The 18998-nt window shown below is 47.6% G+C and overlaps 1 protein-coding gene across 1 annotated transcript in view; it reads right to left on the minus strand.

The window, feature by feature from the left end:
- MRVI1 (murine retrovirus integration site 1 homolog) overlaps positions 1-18998 on the minus strand; it is an 87719-nt gene that overhangs the window by 45605 nt on the left and 23116 nt on the right. Inside the window, 8 exon segments of the mRNA XM_021926088.2 lie at positions 5629-5707; positions 7797-8414; positions 9540-9587; positions 9793-9845; positions 10570-10647; positions 11361-11534; positions 13801-13871; positions 14434-14540. Of these exon segments, the coding sequence (XP_021781780.2) occupies positions 5629-5707; positions 7797-8414; positions 9540-9587; positions 9793-9845; positions 10570-10647; positions 11361-11534; positions 13801-13871; positions 14434-14540 (1228 nt within the window).

Here is an 18998-nt window from a genome sequence, read left to right on the forward strand (position 1 = left end):
TGAAACAATCTTCTCTCTCCTATACATTATTGTATTTGGGTCTCTATGTTATAGCAACTTAGATGTTATCTTAACTAATGCAGGAAAGTTGCAGAGTACTTTAAAAGAAATACTCATATATAGAATTTGGTAGTACATATAAAAGAAATAAACTATGATCAAATGAGTTTCACTATCACACCACAAGGGTTTATTTCTATGGAAAATCATTTTCATATATGGGAAATATTTAATTTATTAAATATAATACATGATTTTTTCAGTAGATATCCATAGCACATTTAACAAAATTCAACATATATCTTGAAACTTGAAAAATATTTTCTTAAAGAAATAAAAAGTATAAATTCTGTATTTTAATATTTTATATTACCTATCATATACTTTAGTGTATAACTATAAAATAAAAATAGAAATTGTGCCTCTATTTAGTAACAAGATACAACATGATGCTTGAGAGAAAAATATAAAAAACAACTCAGTTAAAAACAGAAACAAGGCCGGGCGTGGTGGCTCACACCTGTAATCCCAGCACTTTGGGAGGCCGAGGCAGGCAGATCACGAGGTCAGGAAATCGAGACCATCCTGGCTAACATGCTGAAACCCTGTCTCTACTAAAAATACAAAAAATTAGCTGGGCGTGGTGGCGGGCACCTGTAGTCCCAGCTACTCGGGAGGCTGAGGCAGGAGAATGGCATGAACGCGGGAGGCAGAGCTTGCAGTGAGCTGAGATCATGCCATTGCACTCCAGCCTGGGTGACAGAACAAGACTCCGTTTCAAAAAAAAAAAAAAAAAAAAATCAAGGCACATGTTCTCCTTATCACCATTATTGAATTAGGGAATATTGCCAAAGTAGTAAAACATATACAGATACACACTGAGAAATACACACACACACACACACACAAGCATACAAATAAGACAAATGGCGAATTGGATAAAATAAAAATAACAGATGGTTTGATTGTGAATTTGAAAAAGAAAGGTGTTCTGCAAAGTAGTCAAGAGTCTTTTAAGTTAGACACATCTGGGTGCCAGTTCCGGCTTTAGCAATTAATAACCACGTGACCTTAACTTCCCCAAACCTTGATTTCCTTATTTGTAAAATGAGTGAAATAAGGTCACCTCCCAAGATTGTTGTGAGCATTAGGTATCAGAAGGCACTTAGCACAGTATCTGGCATGTAGTAATCACTCTAGTAATAATAATCATACTGATTAATCACTATAGTAATCACTCTACCATTTGGTAACAATATTTTTTATGCAAGAAACATGTATGACACCAAGCACTATTCACCTATGCCACAAATTATTAGCTAGAAAATCTAATACGAAAAGAGTCTTAAGCAAAAAGCTACATAGAATGTGCCCCAGTAAGAGAGATGGAAGATGTATATAATAGAGGAGAAAGAAGGAAATATGTAAATTAGTAGAGGAACAAACTATGTGCCTGAATGAGAACTAAATGTCTGCAAAGTACTTTAAAGGTCTATAAACTGTAAAGCAAACAAAACTTAGACAGTTCTTCTGAATTCAATGTGTAGGTTTACAGCAAACACAATTAGAATGTTATACAAAATAGTGTACATTTCAAATGGGAATGGAGGCCCACAGAGGTGGAGGAACACATTTAAGGACTCTGTTAATTGGTGTCTGGACTGGGACATGAGCTCAAATCTCCTGACTTGTAGTCCAATTGCTCTATTATTTTGCACTGAATCGCTGTATCTAGAATATCAATGAATATTCTGAAAAAGAAGAGCAATGAGGAAAAACTAACCCCATTGCACACTAAAATATAAGGCAGCAGTAATTAAAATGGGGTGGTATTGATCCCAATAAAACAGAATCAGGAGCCTAGAACTAGTTTTTGGTGTATATATAAAAAAGAATGTAACATATGACTAAGCCACAAGAGAACTATAAACACTATTAAAATATTATTGAGGTAAAAAGACCTTAAATCTTAAAATACATATATATTAAAATAAGTTTCAGAGGCATTAGCAAAATAAATGTAAACTAGTAAAAAATAGATCTATTATTACAACTGGGGAGAAGTAGTATTTTTATAATGATTGAAATAATAGAAGACTTCTCAAAGGGAAAGATAGGCAAACATGATTATATAAACTCCTTAAAATTCCTCTAAAAAAACACAAAACTTACTAAAAAGCAAAAAAAAAAAAAAAAAAAGACTGAAAATATATTAAAATACAGACCCCAAAAGGAGATAAAGCCAATTAAGGGCTATTATCTATAATATATCAAGTTTACATATATTACCAACAAAAAACAAACAAATCAATGAAAAACCCCAGACCCAAATGGATACACGGGCAAAGAAGTGAGAAGTTAATTCACCCAAAAAGAAAATAAAATGACTATTTTAACATTTTAAGTTTGAGCTTCCTAGCAAATTAATTGAAATAATAATGAAACTTCACACTAATAATAATAAAGTTATAACAATGATAATTACTGATTATTCTTAATATATTCTGAATAACAAGGAGCAGAAGCAAACACCAGTGTGGGTAACGCGTAAGAGAAAGATGTCCATTCAGTCTTTGTCAGTAGCATTATTCATTGCAAGTAATTTGGGAAATGCAAATGTTTCTACTCTTTAACTTTGCGATTCTCAAGTCTGAACATTTATCTCAAGGGAATAATTTAAAGGAAGAAAGAAAAACAGCTAACAGTCCATAATTGTTTATACTAGTGTTGTTAATCCTAGTTCAAAGAACAACAGATATGTTAATACAAAAGGAATTATGCACCCATTAAATCATAACTGAGGAGAAGTTACTCAGTATAAAATAATAAGAAAAAGAAGCCGTATCTATTCATCGAATCAACTGAAAACATTATAAATACAGGCAAATATTGCAAAGGAAAAAAATTGTTTTTCAGAATTTATGGGGTTGTGGGTGAAATTTTAAAGTTAAGGTTTTTTTCCAGTGTTTTAAATATGCTTTAGTAAATTTAAAATTATAAGTAGAGAAGTATACACTGCATTTTCAAAAGATCCCTCTAAAGATGGTTAATTTATTTAAAACATTTAGCCCTCGGGGAAAAATACCGTTTGAAATTTTACTTCTGGGAACCTTCTTACTAAAGCTGAATAAATAGGTAGGTGTAAGTTACTGTTGTTCAGACTAGGGGCTTCCACCATTGTTAGTGACATCCTGGACACATTCACACAAGCATCCATAAACAGAGGGCTCTTATGCTGAGACTGGCTCCCAGCAGCTTGAAGCGGGGCAAGGATTTTCAAATGGTGCTCTGTGAAGCCTGGGTCCCTGGAGGTACCTTGGGCCCACAGTCTCAGAAGATGCAGGATCCAAGCCCTTCTATCCCCTTCAACTAGAGCAGCCCCACTTGTGTCTCCCCAACACACTGGTCTCCTACAAATCAGCTTGTCTGAAATGTTGTACAGCTAAAAAAAAGTTGTAAAACTGTTCATGAGATGGCCAAACCATGAGATTTGGAGTCAGGAGATCCTTGGGCCTCAGTTTCCTCAACTATAAGAGCAAGAATCCCTGCTCCTCTTAGCTAACTGGGAAGATTACATAAAATCAGAGGTGAAAATGGTTTATACTGTGGAAAATGCCATGGGAAATTTATTAATTAAGATTGAATTTAAAGGAGTAAGTGACATGGATGAAACTTGAAGGTGTTTTACTAAGTGAAATGAGCTCGACACAAAAGGACAGATACTGTATGATTCCATTTCTAGGAGGGATCTAGAACAGTCAAATACATAGAGACAGAAAGTAGAAGGTGATCACCAGCGGCTGGGGAGGGAGGGAATAAGGAGTTATTGCTTTAATGAGTATGGTGCTTCAGTTTGCGATGATGAAAAAGTTCTAGAAATGGATAGTGGTGATGGTTGCATAATATGAATGTACTTACTGCCACTGAACTGTATACTTAAAAATGGCTAAAATGGCAAGTTGAAAGTTATATATATTTACAATAAAAAATAGTCCCCCACCCCCTCTGAAAAAGGGAATAGTATATAGAGTAAAATACAAAAGAAAGTCAAGAAAGGAGGAAGATTGCAGAGCTGGTGGGACTAACCCACTGCTTTAAGGAATAGGTATCATAGATTCAGAGAGGAAGGCAACAGCCCAGCAGGAGGGAGATGCCGCGGGGACAGAGGCACAGAGGCAAGAGGGTGAGTGGCCACAGAGAAGAGGCCCTGGGAAGAGGGAAGAGCCAGGAGTCTCGCCTGTTGGAAACACTCATTCCTCTCCACTTGCCCATGCCTCTTTGTCCACCTCACGGCCCTATGGTTACAATTACAGATTATTTTCACATACCTATCTCAACGCTGCTGTCACATCTTTTTAAAAATTTTTATTTTGAGACAGGGTCTCACTCTGTACACCAGAGTGAAATCCTGGAGTACAGTGGCACGATCACAGTTCACTGCAGCCTTGACCTCCCAGGCTCAAGCAATCCTCCCACCTCAGCCTCCCGGGCAGCTGGGACTACAGGTGTGCATCACCATGCCTGGGCAATTTTTGTATTTTTTGTAGAGATGGGGCTTCATCATGCTGCCCAGGCTGGTCTCAAAGTCCTCAGCTCAAGCAAGCCACCTGCCTCCCAAAGTGCTGGGATTACAGGCTCACCTAGCCCCCTGCCACATCTCATACAATTTCATTAGTTCATTCAACAAATACCTATGCAGGCCCTAGTAGTGCCAGGGATTGTTGTAAGCAGTGGACACACACACACTCCTGCCCTTGGGGACTTCTTCTCTAGGGATGATAATAGCTGACACCTAGATAACACCTGTCATATACCAGGTACTCTTTTAGGTACTTTACAGATATTAGCTGCTTTAATCTCCATAATCACCTAAGAAGGCAAGTACTGTTATTAGCCCGGTTTTATATGCAGCGGGGATCAGGCCCAGGGAGGCTGAATAGCTTGCCCGGGTCACGTGGCTGAGTGATAGCGGGGCTTACAGTTCCAACTCGCAGTGGGGCTCGACATACTCATGCTGGAGAACGGGGCCGAGGAAGGGTGCTGGGGGCACTGGGAACAGGGCTGGACCTGCCCAGCCAGATCTAGAGGGATCAGAACCCTACTGAGAACATCGGCAAGGTGAGTGCAGACAGGGAGGCAGGGTGGGGACTGAAGCCTCATTTTCAGAAGATGGTTCTGGCAGGAGGTGGGCGGGGAACCGGAGGCTCGGAGGAAGGCGCCTGCAGCTACCCAGCAGGGCAGGGCTGGGATATGGACTTTGTGGTGACAGCAGATTAGAAAGCAAGAGATGGTCGTGATGCCTCGAAAAGAGGAACTCTTCAATTTGGGCAGCTTCTTGGGTGTACGAGGAACAGGAAGTGTCAAAAGTTCAGGCCTGAGGCACCCTTCCAGGCCCACTAGATGCCAGCAGGGCTCAGGGATGGCTGGCAGCAAGGCCTGGGGGCTGGCTGGAAGGAGGCAGGTTTGGAGGTGCTGAGGGGGCAGAAGACACAATCGGATTCATTCATTCACCTGCAAATGTTTCCTGAGGAAGACACAGGAAGTCTTGTGTTTACACATTCACCTTCCTTGATCTGGCACAGATAAATCAGCACTCGCTGAGACAGTATCTGCCCCAATCCCACCTACCTTTTTCCTGCTCAGACGCTTCGCTAAGGTCCGGAAGCTTGAGCCCCACTAAGTTCTGATTTCTCATCAGGATGTGCTCCTTTGTGGTAAAAGAAAGAGACAACATTTCAGATGATGACACTGGGTTGGGTTGTTCTCTTGGCTCTGTCTATGGTTCTGTAACCACTATCTGAGGTGGGAAAGCGGGGCAGCCTGAGAGGTGGGTGGGCAGGTATGGCCATGGTGAGGCCTGAGAAGCACCAGGAAACAGTTCCTCTCCCAGTCCGTGAAGGTGCCTGAAACACTACTGTCGGCACCACATTCCACAGGTGAGGGACTACCCTCGGCATGGTCTTTTTAAACAAGTCTGTGGGCTTCAGGGTAAATGAACTGCTTGGCATCACTGTGGCTGAGGTTTGTAAAGGACATACAGGGGCAGAACTAAGGGCTCTGGGACAGGAGGGTCCCCTGGGTGTGTATGGCGCTGCTCCTGGAAACAGCTTTGGTGCTCTCATGGCTGGCTGGATCTTCCTGACTGCTCACTTCCAGGAGCTGCAATTAGCCCACACACTCGGGTCCTAAATGGCCTTTTATGGAACCTCTTGAGTTTTTAAACTCTCCAGAAAAGTGAGGCCTGAGAATTGCTGGCTTGGGGCCTCAGCTGGCAGAGCCCAGGGAGAGATGGGATGCTGACCACAGGTATGCGGCCCAAGTGGGCTCACACCTGCTCTAAGCCAATTAGCACCAGACCAAGGCCCTGAGTGAAGGCACCTGGCAGAGCTCCTTGCCCCTGTGACTTATGGATCTTCAGTCTGCTGTGTGGCAGAGGGCACTTGGGAATGGTTTGTGCCCCGAGAAAGGAGGAAAGGAAGGGGCCAGCAGAGGGTGCTCGTGATCCAAGTGGAAGTCATGGTCAAAGACCCTTTACCCATTTGCTTAGCAAGTCAGAGGCCCACAGCCCATCAGCTTCAGCACTCTGGAGTCGGGTAGGGGCTGGGCGCTCAGGTGCCAGGGTAGTGGTTAGTGACATGGGGCCTCCAGGTTCCCTGTAACTTCGCTGGGTGAGCAAAACCTACAGGAGTGTAGGGAGTGAGGAGGCTCTGATGACCAGAGGCCCATGAAGGTAAATCCCTGGCTGTCGGCCCCTTGGCTCCAACTTCCGCTAGAGATCTGGGACCTTGGCAACCCCTCTGGGCCCTGTGCTGTTTGATCCACTAGTTAGTTGGGTCTTTCTGACTAGGTAGAGTTTTGTGTGTAAAATGTTAACATCAGCAGCCACGCCCCAGCTCCCCTGAGCCTCCAGTTCAGAGTATCATGAAGGTTTCTGAATAGGATAGTGGCCAGCATTGGAATGTGTCTGTGCCAGCACAGAAATCCCCTCACTTGTGCTTGAGTGTTATCGGGCACATTCTTTTCTTCCTTGCCCTACATTCCCCTCTGTAGAGGAGCCAGGAGGAACCTCCCGCTCTGGGGGTGCTGGGCCCCACTCTGTGGAATCCAGGTGCCTTGGTTTGTATTCCAAGTGGGCCTTCTGGAGGAGACAGGACTGGTCAGGATTGCTTTGTCCTGTTATCTGGTCTCTATCTCTGGATGCCCCGCCATACCCTGCATAGGGCGGCAGCCCCGTGCGAGACCGCTGTGCCTGGTTTGATGGCCAGCAGAAGCTGGGGGGGACACCATGGGCACTGGAAGAAACTCACCATGGGCGGAGCAGCCGTCACACTTGCAGATGGACTTAAAGCCTTTGTTAACAGGCATCAGGAAGGAAGGCTTGGGGCCATCGCAAAGGAAATCACTATTTCACCCTTGCTAGCTAATCCTAGGCATGACTGGGCACTCCATCAAGGGATTCCTGTTTATGAGCCACTGCACTCCAGTTGGAGGAGGAAAGCAGCCCAGGACTGAGGGGCCCACATGTCCCTCCACACGTCTGCCTTCCCCTAGATTCTAGACTGAGCTCTGCCTGGTAACTGACATAAAAAGCACCTAAAACGGGTGTTTAGGAAAGAGATGCCACATAAATAGGCCTGACTTCTCAGAGTGGCAAAATTTACGCCTCCACAAGGCCCAAGTCCAGGCCAGAGCTGCCCTGGCCAGGGGCCCTAAGTTTACTTTGTTCAGCCCTAAGGTCTTCAGCCCAGGGGGTACCTGGAGTACACATTCTGCCCAACTGGCCCCCAGGAACCCACCTCTCGGAGCTTGGTCAGTTTCTGCATCCGCACGGGCTGCACTTGTATCTGAAAGTCTTTGAGTCCAGGGGCCTTGGCCAGCTTGCCACCGGCTTTGCCTGCAAAACGTTTTTCTTCCTCTGCCAGTGGCAGCTTGGCAAGCACTTTCTGCAGCCGGGGGCCAGGTTCTTCAGGTCCACTGTCCCAGGAGAGCCCTCGCAGCAGGGGGGGGCGGGACACAGTGGGTGGAAGCTCAGCTTTGGAGCCAGCCTTGGGCCCCATCGGCTCTCCAGCTGGGCTTCTCCCCTGGGGGGCTGGGGGAGCCACTCCTCCCGCATCCTGGGTTGGACTTCTCGGCAGAGGGCTGCCCTCCCAGGCCGTTTTCAAGAGCTGCTTCCCCAGCTCGCTCTCCACGGGGCCAGACTGAGGGCTGTTCAGGGCCATTTTCCCACTGCTGTTTGTGACAGGAGCTAGGCCTTTGGGTGTGGTCTCCCGGTACTGGAGGGGATCAAAGTTTTCCTTTTGTTCTATTGCAATCTCTTTGGACTTCTCAACTGGAGGAGGACGAGGAGCCAGCCTGCCCTGAGACACTTTCCTCTGGTCATTCTGCTTCCTGTCAGCTAGCCCTTTGGGGACATTCTGAAAAAGACAAGGTAGAGCTGGAACCCTGGGGGCAGGTTGAGGGGAAACAGGTGGGGCCACTTCTGCTGTGGAGTCTCTGCCCCCACACACCTTGCCAAGGGGCCCATTTGTATAAGTGTGTATGGGGTAGGAGTGGATGATGTGGAAGGAGAGGGCTTCTGCCTGAGGTTTGTAAAACAGGAAAATGGAACCTGCAATTCAAAACCAGCCAAGAATTTCCCAAGGGATAGGAGCTGAGGAAACTTGAATAGAAAGCAGCTTTGGCCCTAACTCAGTTGCCCCAGATCTAGCCTTGGTGCTGCTTAGCAAGGCCCTTAACTCTTAGGGACCCAGGTTGGTGAACCCTCTGAAATGACGTATGTGTATATCTGTGTGTGGAGGGGCGTTTTTCCAGGAAGAGCATCCACAGCTTTCAACAATTTCTCAGAGTTCCATGATCCAAAGAGGTTAAGGATCATTGGATGGGGCGATTCTTGCAAAGGTGATGTCTTCCTGCTCAGAAGCTCTAAGATTCTGCAGTGTTAGTTTACTTTGTTCATTCCCCAAGGGAAACCTGGGCTGTGAGCAGCACGTGGGTCTGGGGGTCTGTGTGGCTGCCTCAAGTGTGCTGAGACTCTTCCAGAGGACTGTATCCCCGACCCAGTTCCAGGTGACACTAAATTCTACTGCTGCGCTTGAAACACTGAGCATATGGGCCCCTCGTTGTGAGCAGGGTGGGGTGCTTCTGTTGCTCATCAACAAAGATGAGGTTTCCCCGGCTTCCTCAGACAGAATCCCAGGCAGGGGCTGGCGCTTTCCTGCCCTTTCCACTGGAGCTGACAGGAGCCAGTCTCACCTGGCCTGGAGGTCCCCCTTGTCTCCAACCAGCAGCCTGACTAGGGGTCAGCGCTGTGAGTATTGCCTCCACGGAGTTCATCCCCCTGAATCCTGCCTCCCCACCCCTCCACCTTAGACTTCTAGTCACTATAGGGCAGGGGAATCTGCTGTTTTCCTGGCCCTGACCCTCCACTCATACGTGTGCATGCACACACACTTGAAGGCTGCCCAGGGGCCAGCCTAGGCTTCTAGGAGACTGTGCCTCCCACGCTCAAATCATCCAAAGGGAGCAAAGCTCAAACTCACAGGCTCGCCAGGGTGAGGTGAAGAGATGTCGGCCTCATCCCCCTTCTGCTGGAGAAGGTGAACACGAGTCAGTCAGGAATGGGAAGAGACCATGTTTCCTCTTGAAATATCCCCAAGGGGGCCCCCTAGCATGCCTTCCACCCAGCACCCTCATCTCCAGTGGGTCACGAAGGGCCTCCTGGTATTCAGAGTAAGGGGAGAGACCCATTGGCATAGAAACAGCCCAGCAGCGGGGAGGGGTGGGTCCTGTCACCTGTGGTGGCGCTCCAGGCAGAGGGGATGGCGGGCCACTGCACACATCCAAACCTGGAAGGGTCCAGACACTAGTGAGTGAGGCCCAGCAGCCCAGGCCCTCAGCCGTGCTTTCAGCCACATCTCCCTCCCCAGACTATCCTCCCTTCACAATCTCAGGCCTGGAAGATTTGCTGACTACTTCCCATGTGCCAGGTTCTCAGGTGGGCCCTCACCGAATGTTCACAGAGACCACAGGAGGAAACTGAGGCACAGAGAAATCAAAGTCTCATGGCCAGGAAATGTCAGCACTGAGATTTGGGCCCAGCCTGCCTGGCCCCAACCTGAGCGTGCCCCGCTGTACTGATGAGGGCCAGCTGCCCTTCCTGGCACCCTCCCTCTTTCCTTGTTGGCTGGAGGGTGTAGTTCTGGGCACAGCCTAATGAAAGGGAAGAAGTCAGACCCCAAAGAGGCCTTTCCGTATAAGCTCTTGGGGGCTTCTCTGAGCCTCCCTGAGCAAGAGAGGCTGTCCTAGTCCCCTTTCCCACCCAGCCTTCCTGACCCTGGAGTACATCTGCCTCCCAACACAAGGCCAAGACACTAACAGAAAGTCTATCTGCCTCCTCTGGGTGGCCCAGCAAATGGCCCCTGGAGAGGGGTCTTGCTGTGGGTGTGAAGGGGCCAAACAGAGTTCTTGAAGGGGCAGCCTGCAGGCTGGCAGGCATGCTGATCAGTCCAGGCTGAGTTGCCACCCAGAGCAAGAGGCAGGGCGGGAAGTCCCCGGGCAGTTGGGCCTCACCTGGCGGGGTGGGGACTGTAAGCGAGTTGCTTCGAGAGGATGTAGGAGAAGCGCTGGGGCTGAGGTTTGGGGAAACAGCTGTGAAGACAGACACAAATTGGCTGGCATTCGTAAAGGTTTAGGACTTCAACCTGGCAAAGACATCCTTTTCGGTATTCCCAGGCCCTGGGAACTGGCTCTGCCTTGCTGGGCTCAGGAGCTGATGCTGGACTGCCATATGATGCTCCTGTTACAGCCCAACCCCTCCCTGCTGCTGCCCAAGAGGGGTGTCCTCAGGCCATTTGGGGGTTCGAGGATAGAGTCACACTCCTCAGCCTGTCTGGCCTGACCTCAAGGCACTGTCCAGAAACTGAGGCCTGGCGTTGGTTGTCAGGTACAGCTCCAGGAGCTGCTCCTTCTAGACTTCCCAGGGTAGCCCTGACTTCAAAAGCTCCCCTTGTCCTCCTAAGTACACTTACACACTTGCCCAACTTTTTGCTCAGGAAGAAAAGTGAGTCTAGCATAGAGGAAGCAGGAGGATTTCTGGGCCCAGGAAAACATTCCCTCCAACCCGGAAATTCCCCGTAGACCATCTCCCCTTCCCCAGAGGGCCTAGGATCCTTCCCAGCACCCACAGTTAGAGATCAGGGGAAGGGAGCCCAGGACAGAATCCCTACCTCTGCTGAGAGGAGCAGGAGAGTCCAAGGCAACCTCCTCAGAGGTGAGGTGCCCCCTGCAGCTGGTGCCAGGCCCTTCTCTCCCCACCCTAGAGGGGCTCAGGGTAGCCACCTGTACATCCCGGCCCACCCTACCTGATGGGGAGTCTCCGGGGCTGCTCCTGGACTTCCTCCCACGGCGGGTCAGGAATCGCTCACTCACTAACTTGGCTTCTTCCAGCAGCGCCAGGTTTTTCTTCTTGTCCTCCTCTGAGATGCTGATATCTGGCAGCTGGTCATTCACCAGGTCAATGATGTGCCCCGTGGGATCTGCAGAAGGAGGGTGAGCTGGGGTGAGAGCCGCTGCATCCATGGCCCCAGGCTGAGGCCATGCCACACCATGCCTCATCCCAGGGACTCTGCCCACAGCTGACCAGACAGCCAAACCTCAGCCCAGTGCCATCAAGAGAGTCACATAGGGACAGATACTGGCTTCCTCTCTAGGCCTGGCGCCTCTGGCTTATGGCCTGTGGTCCTCCATCACAAATGGTCCTGGAGCCATCTCAGGTTCACAGAATTTTCCTAAACTCTGTTGGGAAGGGAAGGTCACCCAGGAGCCCTACCTCTGGCGCCATCTGCACCCCCAGTGCATTCCTGTTTCCGGTCTGTTTCTTTCACAAGCTAATGCGCTTAAGGTTTGTGAATAAAAGAGGGAGACCAAAGATCATCGGCCACAGCCACAACCCCGTGACCACCTTCCCTCCACTCACATTGTTCACGCCCGTTTTTCTCCAAAACTGCCCCTCTGGATGAGGTGGGTGAATGGCACCACCTCTCACTTGGCTGCTCAGGATCACGGGAGTCATTCCCCACTTCTCCCTCCCCCAACATCCAATCAGTTGATCAAGTCCTCCCTGCATTTACCTATAAACATCTCTGGAGCCTGTTCCTCATCTCCATTCTTGCTCATTAGCTTTTTTTTTTTTTTTTTTTTTGAGACAGAGTCTCACTCTGCGGCCCAGGCTGGAGTGCAGTGGCACAATCTCGGCTCACTGCAACCTCCACCTCCTGGGTTCAAGTGATTCTCCTGCCTCAGCCTCGCTAGCACTCATTAACTCTTACCTGGACAACTATGTCTGCCACCTAAGAGGTCCCTGCCCTCAGGCAAGCCCCTCCGTCCTATCCCCCACTGCCTATCAGAGTGGCTATCAGAGCCACATCTGGCCAAGCCATTCTCTACCTCATCTCATGGGGATTTCTCATGCTCCTCAGTGTGGCATCCAAACCCCAAACTGGTCTCAGCCAATCTTGCTGGCCCCACATACTCCCGAGTCCCTCCACTTCAGCCCTGCTGGAGTGAACAGCTCCCATTTCGCCTCCATCAGGTTCTATTCTTCTTTGGGCAGCAGCTCCTTGGTTTTCACTTGGTAAAAACCCCTCTGATTCCCCATTAGCTAACCCCCCTCCCCTGTGCCAAGAGTGGGAATGTGGACCAGTCTTGGCCAATCAATGAACCCAATCCCCTTGGCCACAGAGATTGGCTCAGGGACGGCCATGTGAAGCCATTGAGAGGCAATCCTGGTGTGGAGTATATGGGGAAGAGGAACTCTCCACTGATGGGACGTAAGCTTGGAGTTGCTGGTAGCTGTTGGCTACCATGTGTTGAAGAGTCTGCCAAGAAGAAAGCTAACACACAAGAAAAAAGGTTCAAGAGATGGAATGGGACAATTGCTAATAATCCACTTTGAGCACCTGGATCTAGCACTACCTGAAATCACAAGCGCTGGCTTTTGTAAATTTTTTTTTGGTGTGAGGTAGTTTGAGTTGGGTTTCTATCATTTGAAAAAGTCCCAATTGGTACACATGGCAGAGCTTCAGTTGCCAGCAACATGCTCCATGGAGGTTCCTGCTCTTTCAGTGTGTTTCATATTCCCCCTGGCATGCCCTTCCTCCCTCGCCTATCTGTCCAGCTCTCTAAGGCACAACTCAAGGTATTCCTCCTCTGGAATACCTTCCTAAAACTTCCTCTCCCCAGAGAGACTTGCTCGGTCCCCTTCTTGCCTTGGCTGGCCTAGTTCTTCTGTGCAGGCCCTTATCATACAGGGTCCCAATTATCTGCTCATTTCTCAGTCTCTTCATAGTCTATGAGCAGCATTAAGGCAGTGACCAACTCTGTATGATATCTATGTTCCAACAGCCCAGGGCAGATCGTGAGCCACCATCTGGGGATGAGCAGATGACCAGGGTAGCCGGCCTTACACTCAGGCACCCACTCCAACCTGGATGTGGGCCTCTCTAGCAGAGGCTGGAGGACTCTGCCCCCTAAACCTCAGAAACAAGCTTCACTCAGCTGTTCTTTCTTTCTTTCTTTGACTTCTGCATCTTCCTCTTCGTGCCCTGGTCTTGTCTTTTGAGCAACGAAAACTGAATTAAATATGTTTCTCCTAGACCCAGATGGGCTGACCTACCCTGTCTTGTTGGGCATATAGGGAGGGACCACCTTGAAGAGAAGGAGAGAGTAAGGGGTCAAGCCCAGCCATGCTGCCAGACCTCAGTCTTTCTACTCAAACATGACTTAGATTGCCCTGGTCCTTACCCACAGATGTCAGGGAGGCAGTGGACACCTTCAAGTGTCTGTGAGAAGGCCTCTTGTGGGGACTGTGAACTCTGAAAGACAGAACAGTCATCTTGTTCAGAAAATCAATCCACGACTTGAAAATAGGTGAAAAGATGCCTGTATATTATTTCTTTCTTTCTTTTTTCTTTTTCTTTTTTTTTTTTTGAGACTAAATTTTACTCTGTCGCCCAGGCTGGAGTGCAGTGGCGCGATCTCGGCTCACTGCAGCCTCTGCCTTCCAGGTTCAAGTGAATCTCCTGTCTCAGCCTCCTGAGTATCTGAGACTACAGGCATGCACCACCACACCCAGCTAATTTTTGTATTTTTAGTAGAGATGGGGTTTCACCATGTCAGCCAGGTTGGTCTCGAACTCCTGACCTCGAACTCCCCTGCGGTGATTTATGCTTTTCTTAAAGACTAGCCCTTTCCATGGGAGGCCAAGAAATGGAAAAATTCCAATTTCTCTCTCGTATTTTGAAAAACTGCTTGATTATAGTTTAGTCAATAAAATGATACAAGAAAAAAGAAAAGATTTATTTAAAAATATAGCTGTCAGATCCTCATGTTCTAGGACATATTGTTCGTCACAATGCAAGGATCAGGCACCTGTACCTGTTGGCCAGGTTTTTGTCAGTTTCTCCTTCTGGTGAAGTGGCATCCCCAGTCAGGACAATCGTGGGGGGTGGACTGTAAGATATCCCTGTGGTAGGAGGACCCTGCTGGTTTAGAACAAAAACACAGAGTTAGGCTTGGGCTGGTGGGAGCTTCCAGGGGCAGGAGCCGGAGCATTTATTCTCACATCATGATGATCAGAGCCATCTTGATTAGGGGACAAATGCAGTTTACTCTTTATTCCCCCAGCCTTATTGAGGTATAGTTGACAAATAAAAATTGTATATATTCAAGGCATACGATGTGATGTTTTCATTACCTCGATACAATGTTTTTATACAATGTCATATATTCCAGGCATACAGTGTGACGTTTTGATGTGAAATGATTACCACGGTCAGGCTAACTAATATATCCACCAACTCACATAGTTACCTTTTTGTATGGTGGACAATACTTAGCAAATTCCAAGTACACAATACATTATGCTGTACATTAGATCCCCAGAACATATTCATCTCATAACTGAAATATTAAGTTGAATCCTTTGACCAACATCTCCCCATTTCTCCCACCCCCCAGCCACTGGCAACCACCATTCTACTCTCTGTTTCTGCAAGTTTGACCTTTTTAGATTCTACATATAAGTGAGATCATGCAATATTGTCTTGCTGTGCCTGGCTTATTTCACTTAGCATAATGTCCTGCAGGTTCACCCACATGGTTGCAAATGGTGGGATTTCCTTCTTTTTTAAAAGCTGAATAATATCCTTGTGTGTGTGTATGTGTGTGTATGCAGATACAATATTCTATTGTGTATGTATTTTTCACATTTTTTAATTCATCCATTGACAGACATTTAGATTGTTTCCATACCTTGTCTATTGTGAATAGTGCACACATACAGGTTATTTGGTTTACTCAGAAAACAAAAAAAGATAGGCAGTTTCTCCTTTATTCCCCCAGCAGGCTCTCACCTGAGCTTAACACAGTTCACTATTCATGCATTAAGATTAGGGACACTACAAGCTATCCCTCGTTAGTTCTCACGAGCAATGCAGGAAAAGAACTATACAGAGTCCTCAGATTGAGGCCAGCCTGGCTGGGGAAGAATGATGGCCTGGAGCAAACGTAGTGGCACCCACACACCCCTGATGTTCCATGACAGTCCTACCTTTGGGTAACTTTGACATTTCAGGAATCGTAATTTGTTAGAAGAGACTCTCCTGGAGTTCTCTCTTAGGTCCCTCCATCAACTTAAGAGGGTGCCTGTCATTTTCCTTCTCCTCCTTCCCACCCCCTTGACTGGCGTGTGCTGCCACTGCTCCCTCTGTGAGCACCCGACTGCCTTCGCCAAAGACCTGCCTCCGAGCGCCCCAGAGTGTGTCGCTGCCACCTCCACTATTGGTGCTGCCTCCTGCAGCTTCAAAGCAGTGGGTACCCACTGTCCCTACTGCCACTTTCCCTGGGGGGTCAAATCCTTCTAGAGCCCCTGCACATGAAATGTTTTCACCTCCACTAGCCCTGCTGGCGGAGGGTGCTGCCGATGGGCTGGAGCCTCTGGCAGAGCCAGGCTGTGTTCTCGAGCCCTCGATGCGCAGGTGTTGGTTCCCTGCAAGGCAGGGAGGAGGCCCGCTCTCCTTTTGACATTATGCCTTGTTGTGAAATGGGCCTCATACTGCTCTCTGGACTTCTTAAGTCCCACAATTTTAGTGAACCCAGCTTTTCCCATTTTCATTTTCATCTCTTCCCTTGTTTGGCCCCAAGCATAAGGCCACATGAGCTGGAGAAGTCTGGGTGAGAGTCCAGCCTGGGGAGCACCATACTGCTTCTCTTGTGGAAAGGATGCTTTTATGTGGAAACTCAGAGCCAGATCCTTGAGGAGATGTTCATGGGGCTCTGTGTTCTTATCCAGGAGCTCTTCAGTGCAGGGAGCTACCGTGGCTGAAGGAAAAGGAGGCACTCAGAATCTCCCGGGACACGAAAGGGAAGCTTGGGCTGTGTAGAAGCAGTAGGAAGCAGCATTGCCTATTGGAAGAGTCAGACAAACCTGGGCTCAAATTTAAACTACTAGCTGTGTGTCGTGGACAAGTTATTTAACCTCTCTATGCTCCATGATTATAAAGTCTAACTCACAAGGTTAGTGTGAAGATTAAAAATAACATTGATAAGGTACCTACTGCATGATTGATATTTTTATTTATTTAATTTATTTAGTATGGAGAGGGACTCTCACTCTGTTGCCCAGGCTTCAGTGCAGTGCCACAATCATAGCTCGTTGTAGCCTCTGCCTCCTGGGCTCAAGGGATCATCCTGGCTCAGCCTCCTGAGTAGCTGGGACTACAGGTGTGCACCACCATGCCTGGCTGACTTTAAAATTTTTTTCTGCAGAGACAGGGTCTTACCATGTTGGCTAGGCTGGTCTTGAACTTCCAGAATCAAGCGATCTTCCCATGTCTGCCTCTGAAGGCACTGGGATTAAAGGTGTGAGCCACGATGCCAGGCCATGATTGATATTTTTAATGTGCTAGGCTTCTAGCATATGATTAATATTTTAAATAAATGTTTATATTACTTCAGATTTCTTTCTCTTTCATTCAACAAACACTTTATGGTTATCCACTATGTGCCAAAAGCAACTTGAGATATGAAGAGAAGACCCTCAAGGGCTCGCAGTCAAGCAAGGGATACAAGGAAATAACTCATAATAAATATAAGGTAACAAGGGATGGACCACATTCTGTGAAAGTTCAGAGGAAGGAAAAGAAAACTCTTTAGTGAGAGGAGTTGAAGAGGACTCTATAGAGGAGTGGACTTTTGAGCTGGGTCTTGAAGGATGAATAGGAGCTTGCACAGCAAAGATGTTAGAGGACAGGATTCGGCCAAAGGGAATAGCATTAGCAAAAGGCATTACTGGGAATCAGGGATTTGTTAGTGTAGCTGTTGCAGGTGCATGGACTATGACATGTGAGATAGGAGAGGTCAGGGCTGGGGGAAATGTGAAACTAAAATAAGAGATTGAGCCAGCTTCTGAAGGACCTTGAAGCTACTCTAATGAGTTTGGTCTTTATGGTTTTGGAGATGGGAAGTCCTGAAGGTTAGGCCCGAGAATAGCTTAACTACCCAAAGGGAAATACAGAAATGTTGACAGCAGATCATCCATGCATCCCTCTATTCATACTGGTTGAGATGACAGAAGAGGCCCAGTTATTAGAATATCCATCATTCCCTATAGGAATTCTGAGGAATTCCCTGGTAAATTGGAGCTGTGTCACTCTCCATTTGGAAACCTAGAGTTGGCCAAGAGGGAGTGACGAGAAGTCGGCATGGTGCTTGCGGCTGAAACCAAGACTGGCTGACCTGTCCTCATGACCCCAGAGCTCTGGTCCCTCTGAGGACAGATACCCATGCTTCTGTCAAGGACTCCCCCTAGAAGAGACATCCAGGGAGTTTTCTAAAAAGCAACAACTCATTCTCTGGATAGTATGCCTTGAGGGGCTGGTGACAAGCTTGTCCTGCTGTGGCTTTATCCCTCCGTTCCTATAAGGGTACAATGGCCAAAGGCCTGCTCTGTCTCACAGGAAGATTATGCAAGTAAAAAGAAATGACGAATGTGTATACACTTTGATAAGTGTCATATGGTCTATAAGTACCCTTGAGTCATGATCTTTATTAAAATTAACGGTGGTTCTATTCAAGGTGAGCCAGTTTTTCCCATCTTTTGTCCAGTGGGCTCCCTTGGTGGGAGGCCAGCAAGCAGCAGAGAAGCTGGGGATTTCCAGGGGACCAGAAGAGAGGTGGAACAATGATCTGGGGCCCTGAGGACATGCAGTGGAACAGTATTCACACAGGCTGGGGAGGTTAAGAAGGGGAAGCAGCGTGTCAAATGGCAGGTGGCCAGATAGAGGGGGCAGCAGGCAGGGCCAGGGGCAGGTGCCAAGCTTAATGGGAGAGCCAGGGAAGAAGAAGGAATAGGGAATTTTCTACTGTGTGGGTTTTCTGGTGAGTAGGAAGAGCTGAAGTCTTTCCAGAGGAATCTCTTCACATCATTAAAAGGGAGTAGCATTAGCAAAAGGCATTACTGGGAATCAGGGATTTGTCAGTGTTTCTGGCAGGTGTGATCTCTTGGATGTCAATTGAGATGAGCATCCTCTGACACATATTCTGAGCTCAGAAGTGCAAATTAGAGACCCATGTGCCTGTTTGCTAGCAGTGTTTACAAGTTTTTAAATTAGTTACCAATGTTCCATAATTGTAAGAATTCACATAAAGGTCTGGATAGCCTGCTTTTCCTTAAACTGAAAGATCAAACAATCTTGGGCCCACATTTCTGCAGAGTAACCCGGTTTGAGCTATCCTAAATTGGCTTCCCTCAGTGATTTGTGCTCAAAGGCATCTGAGTTACTGCCCTGTGTCATGTAGTTTTCATCCTGGCCTGGTTTTCTAGAGCACAGGAGGTTTGTGCTTAAAATCTCTCCCGCCCACATCATCTGGGCAGCCTCATGCCTATCACCATGGGAACGCCAATGGAAACTCTGACTGTGCTTATAGCATGCACGGGCTTC

This window comes from Papio anubis, chromosome 12, assembly GCF_008728515.1.
Source record: "Papio anubis isolate 15944 chromosome 12, Panubis1.0, whole genome shotgun sequence".
NCBI lineage: Eukaryota > Metazoa > Chordata > Mammalia > Primates > Cercopithecidae > Papio > Papio anubis.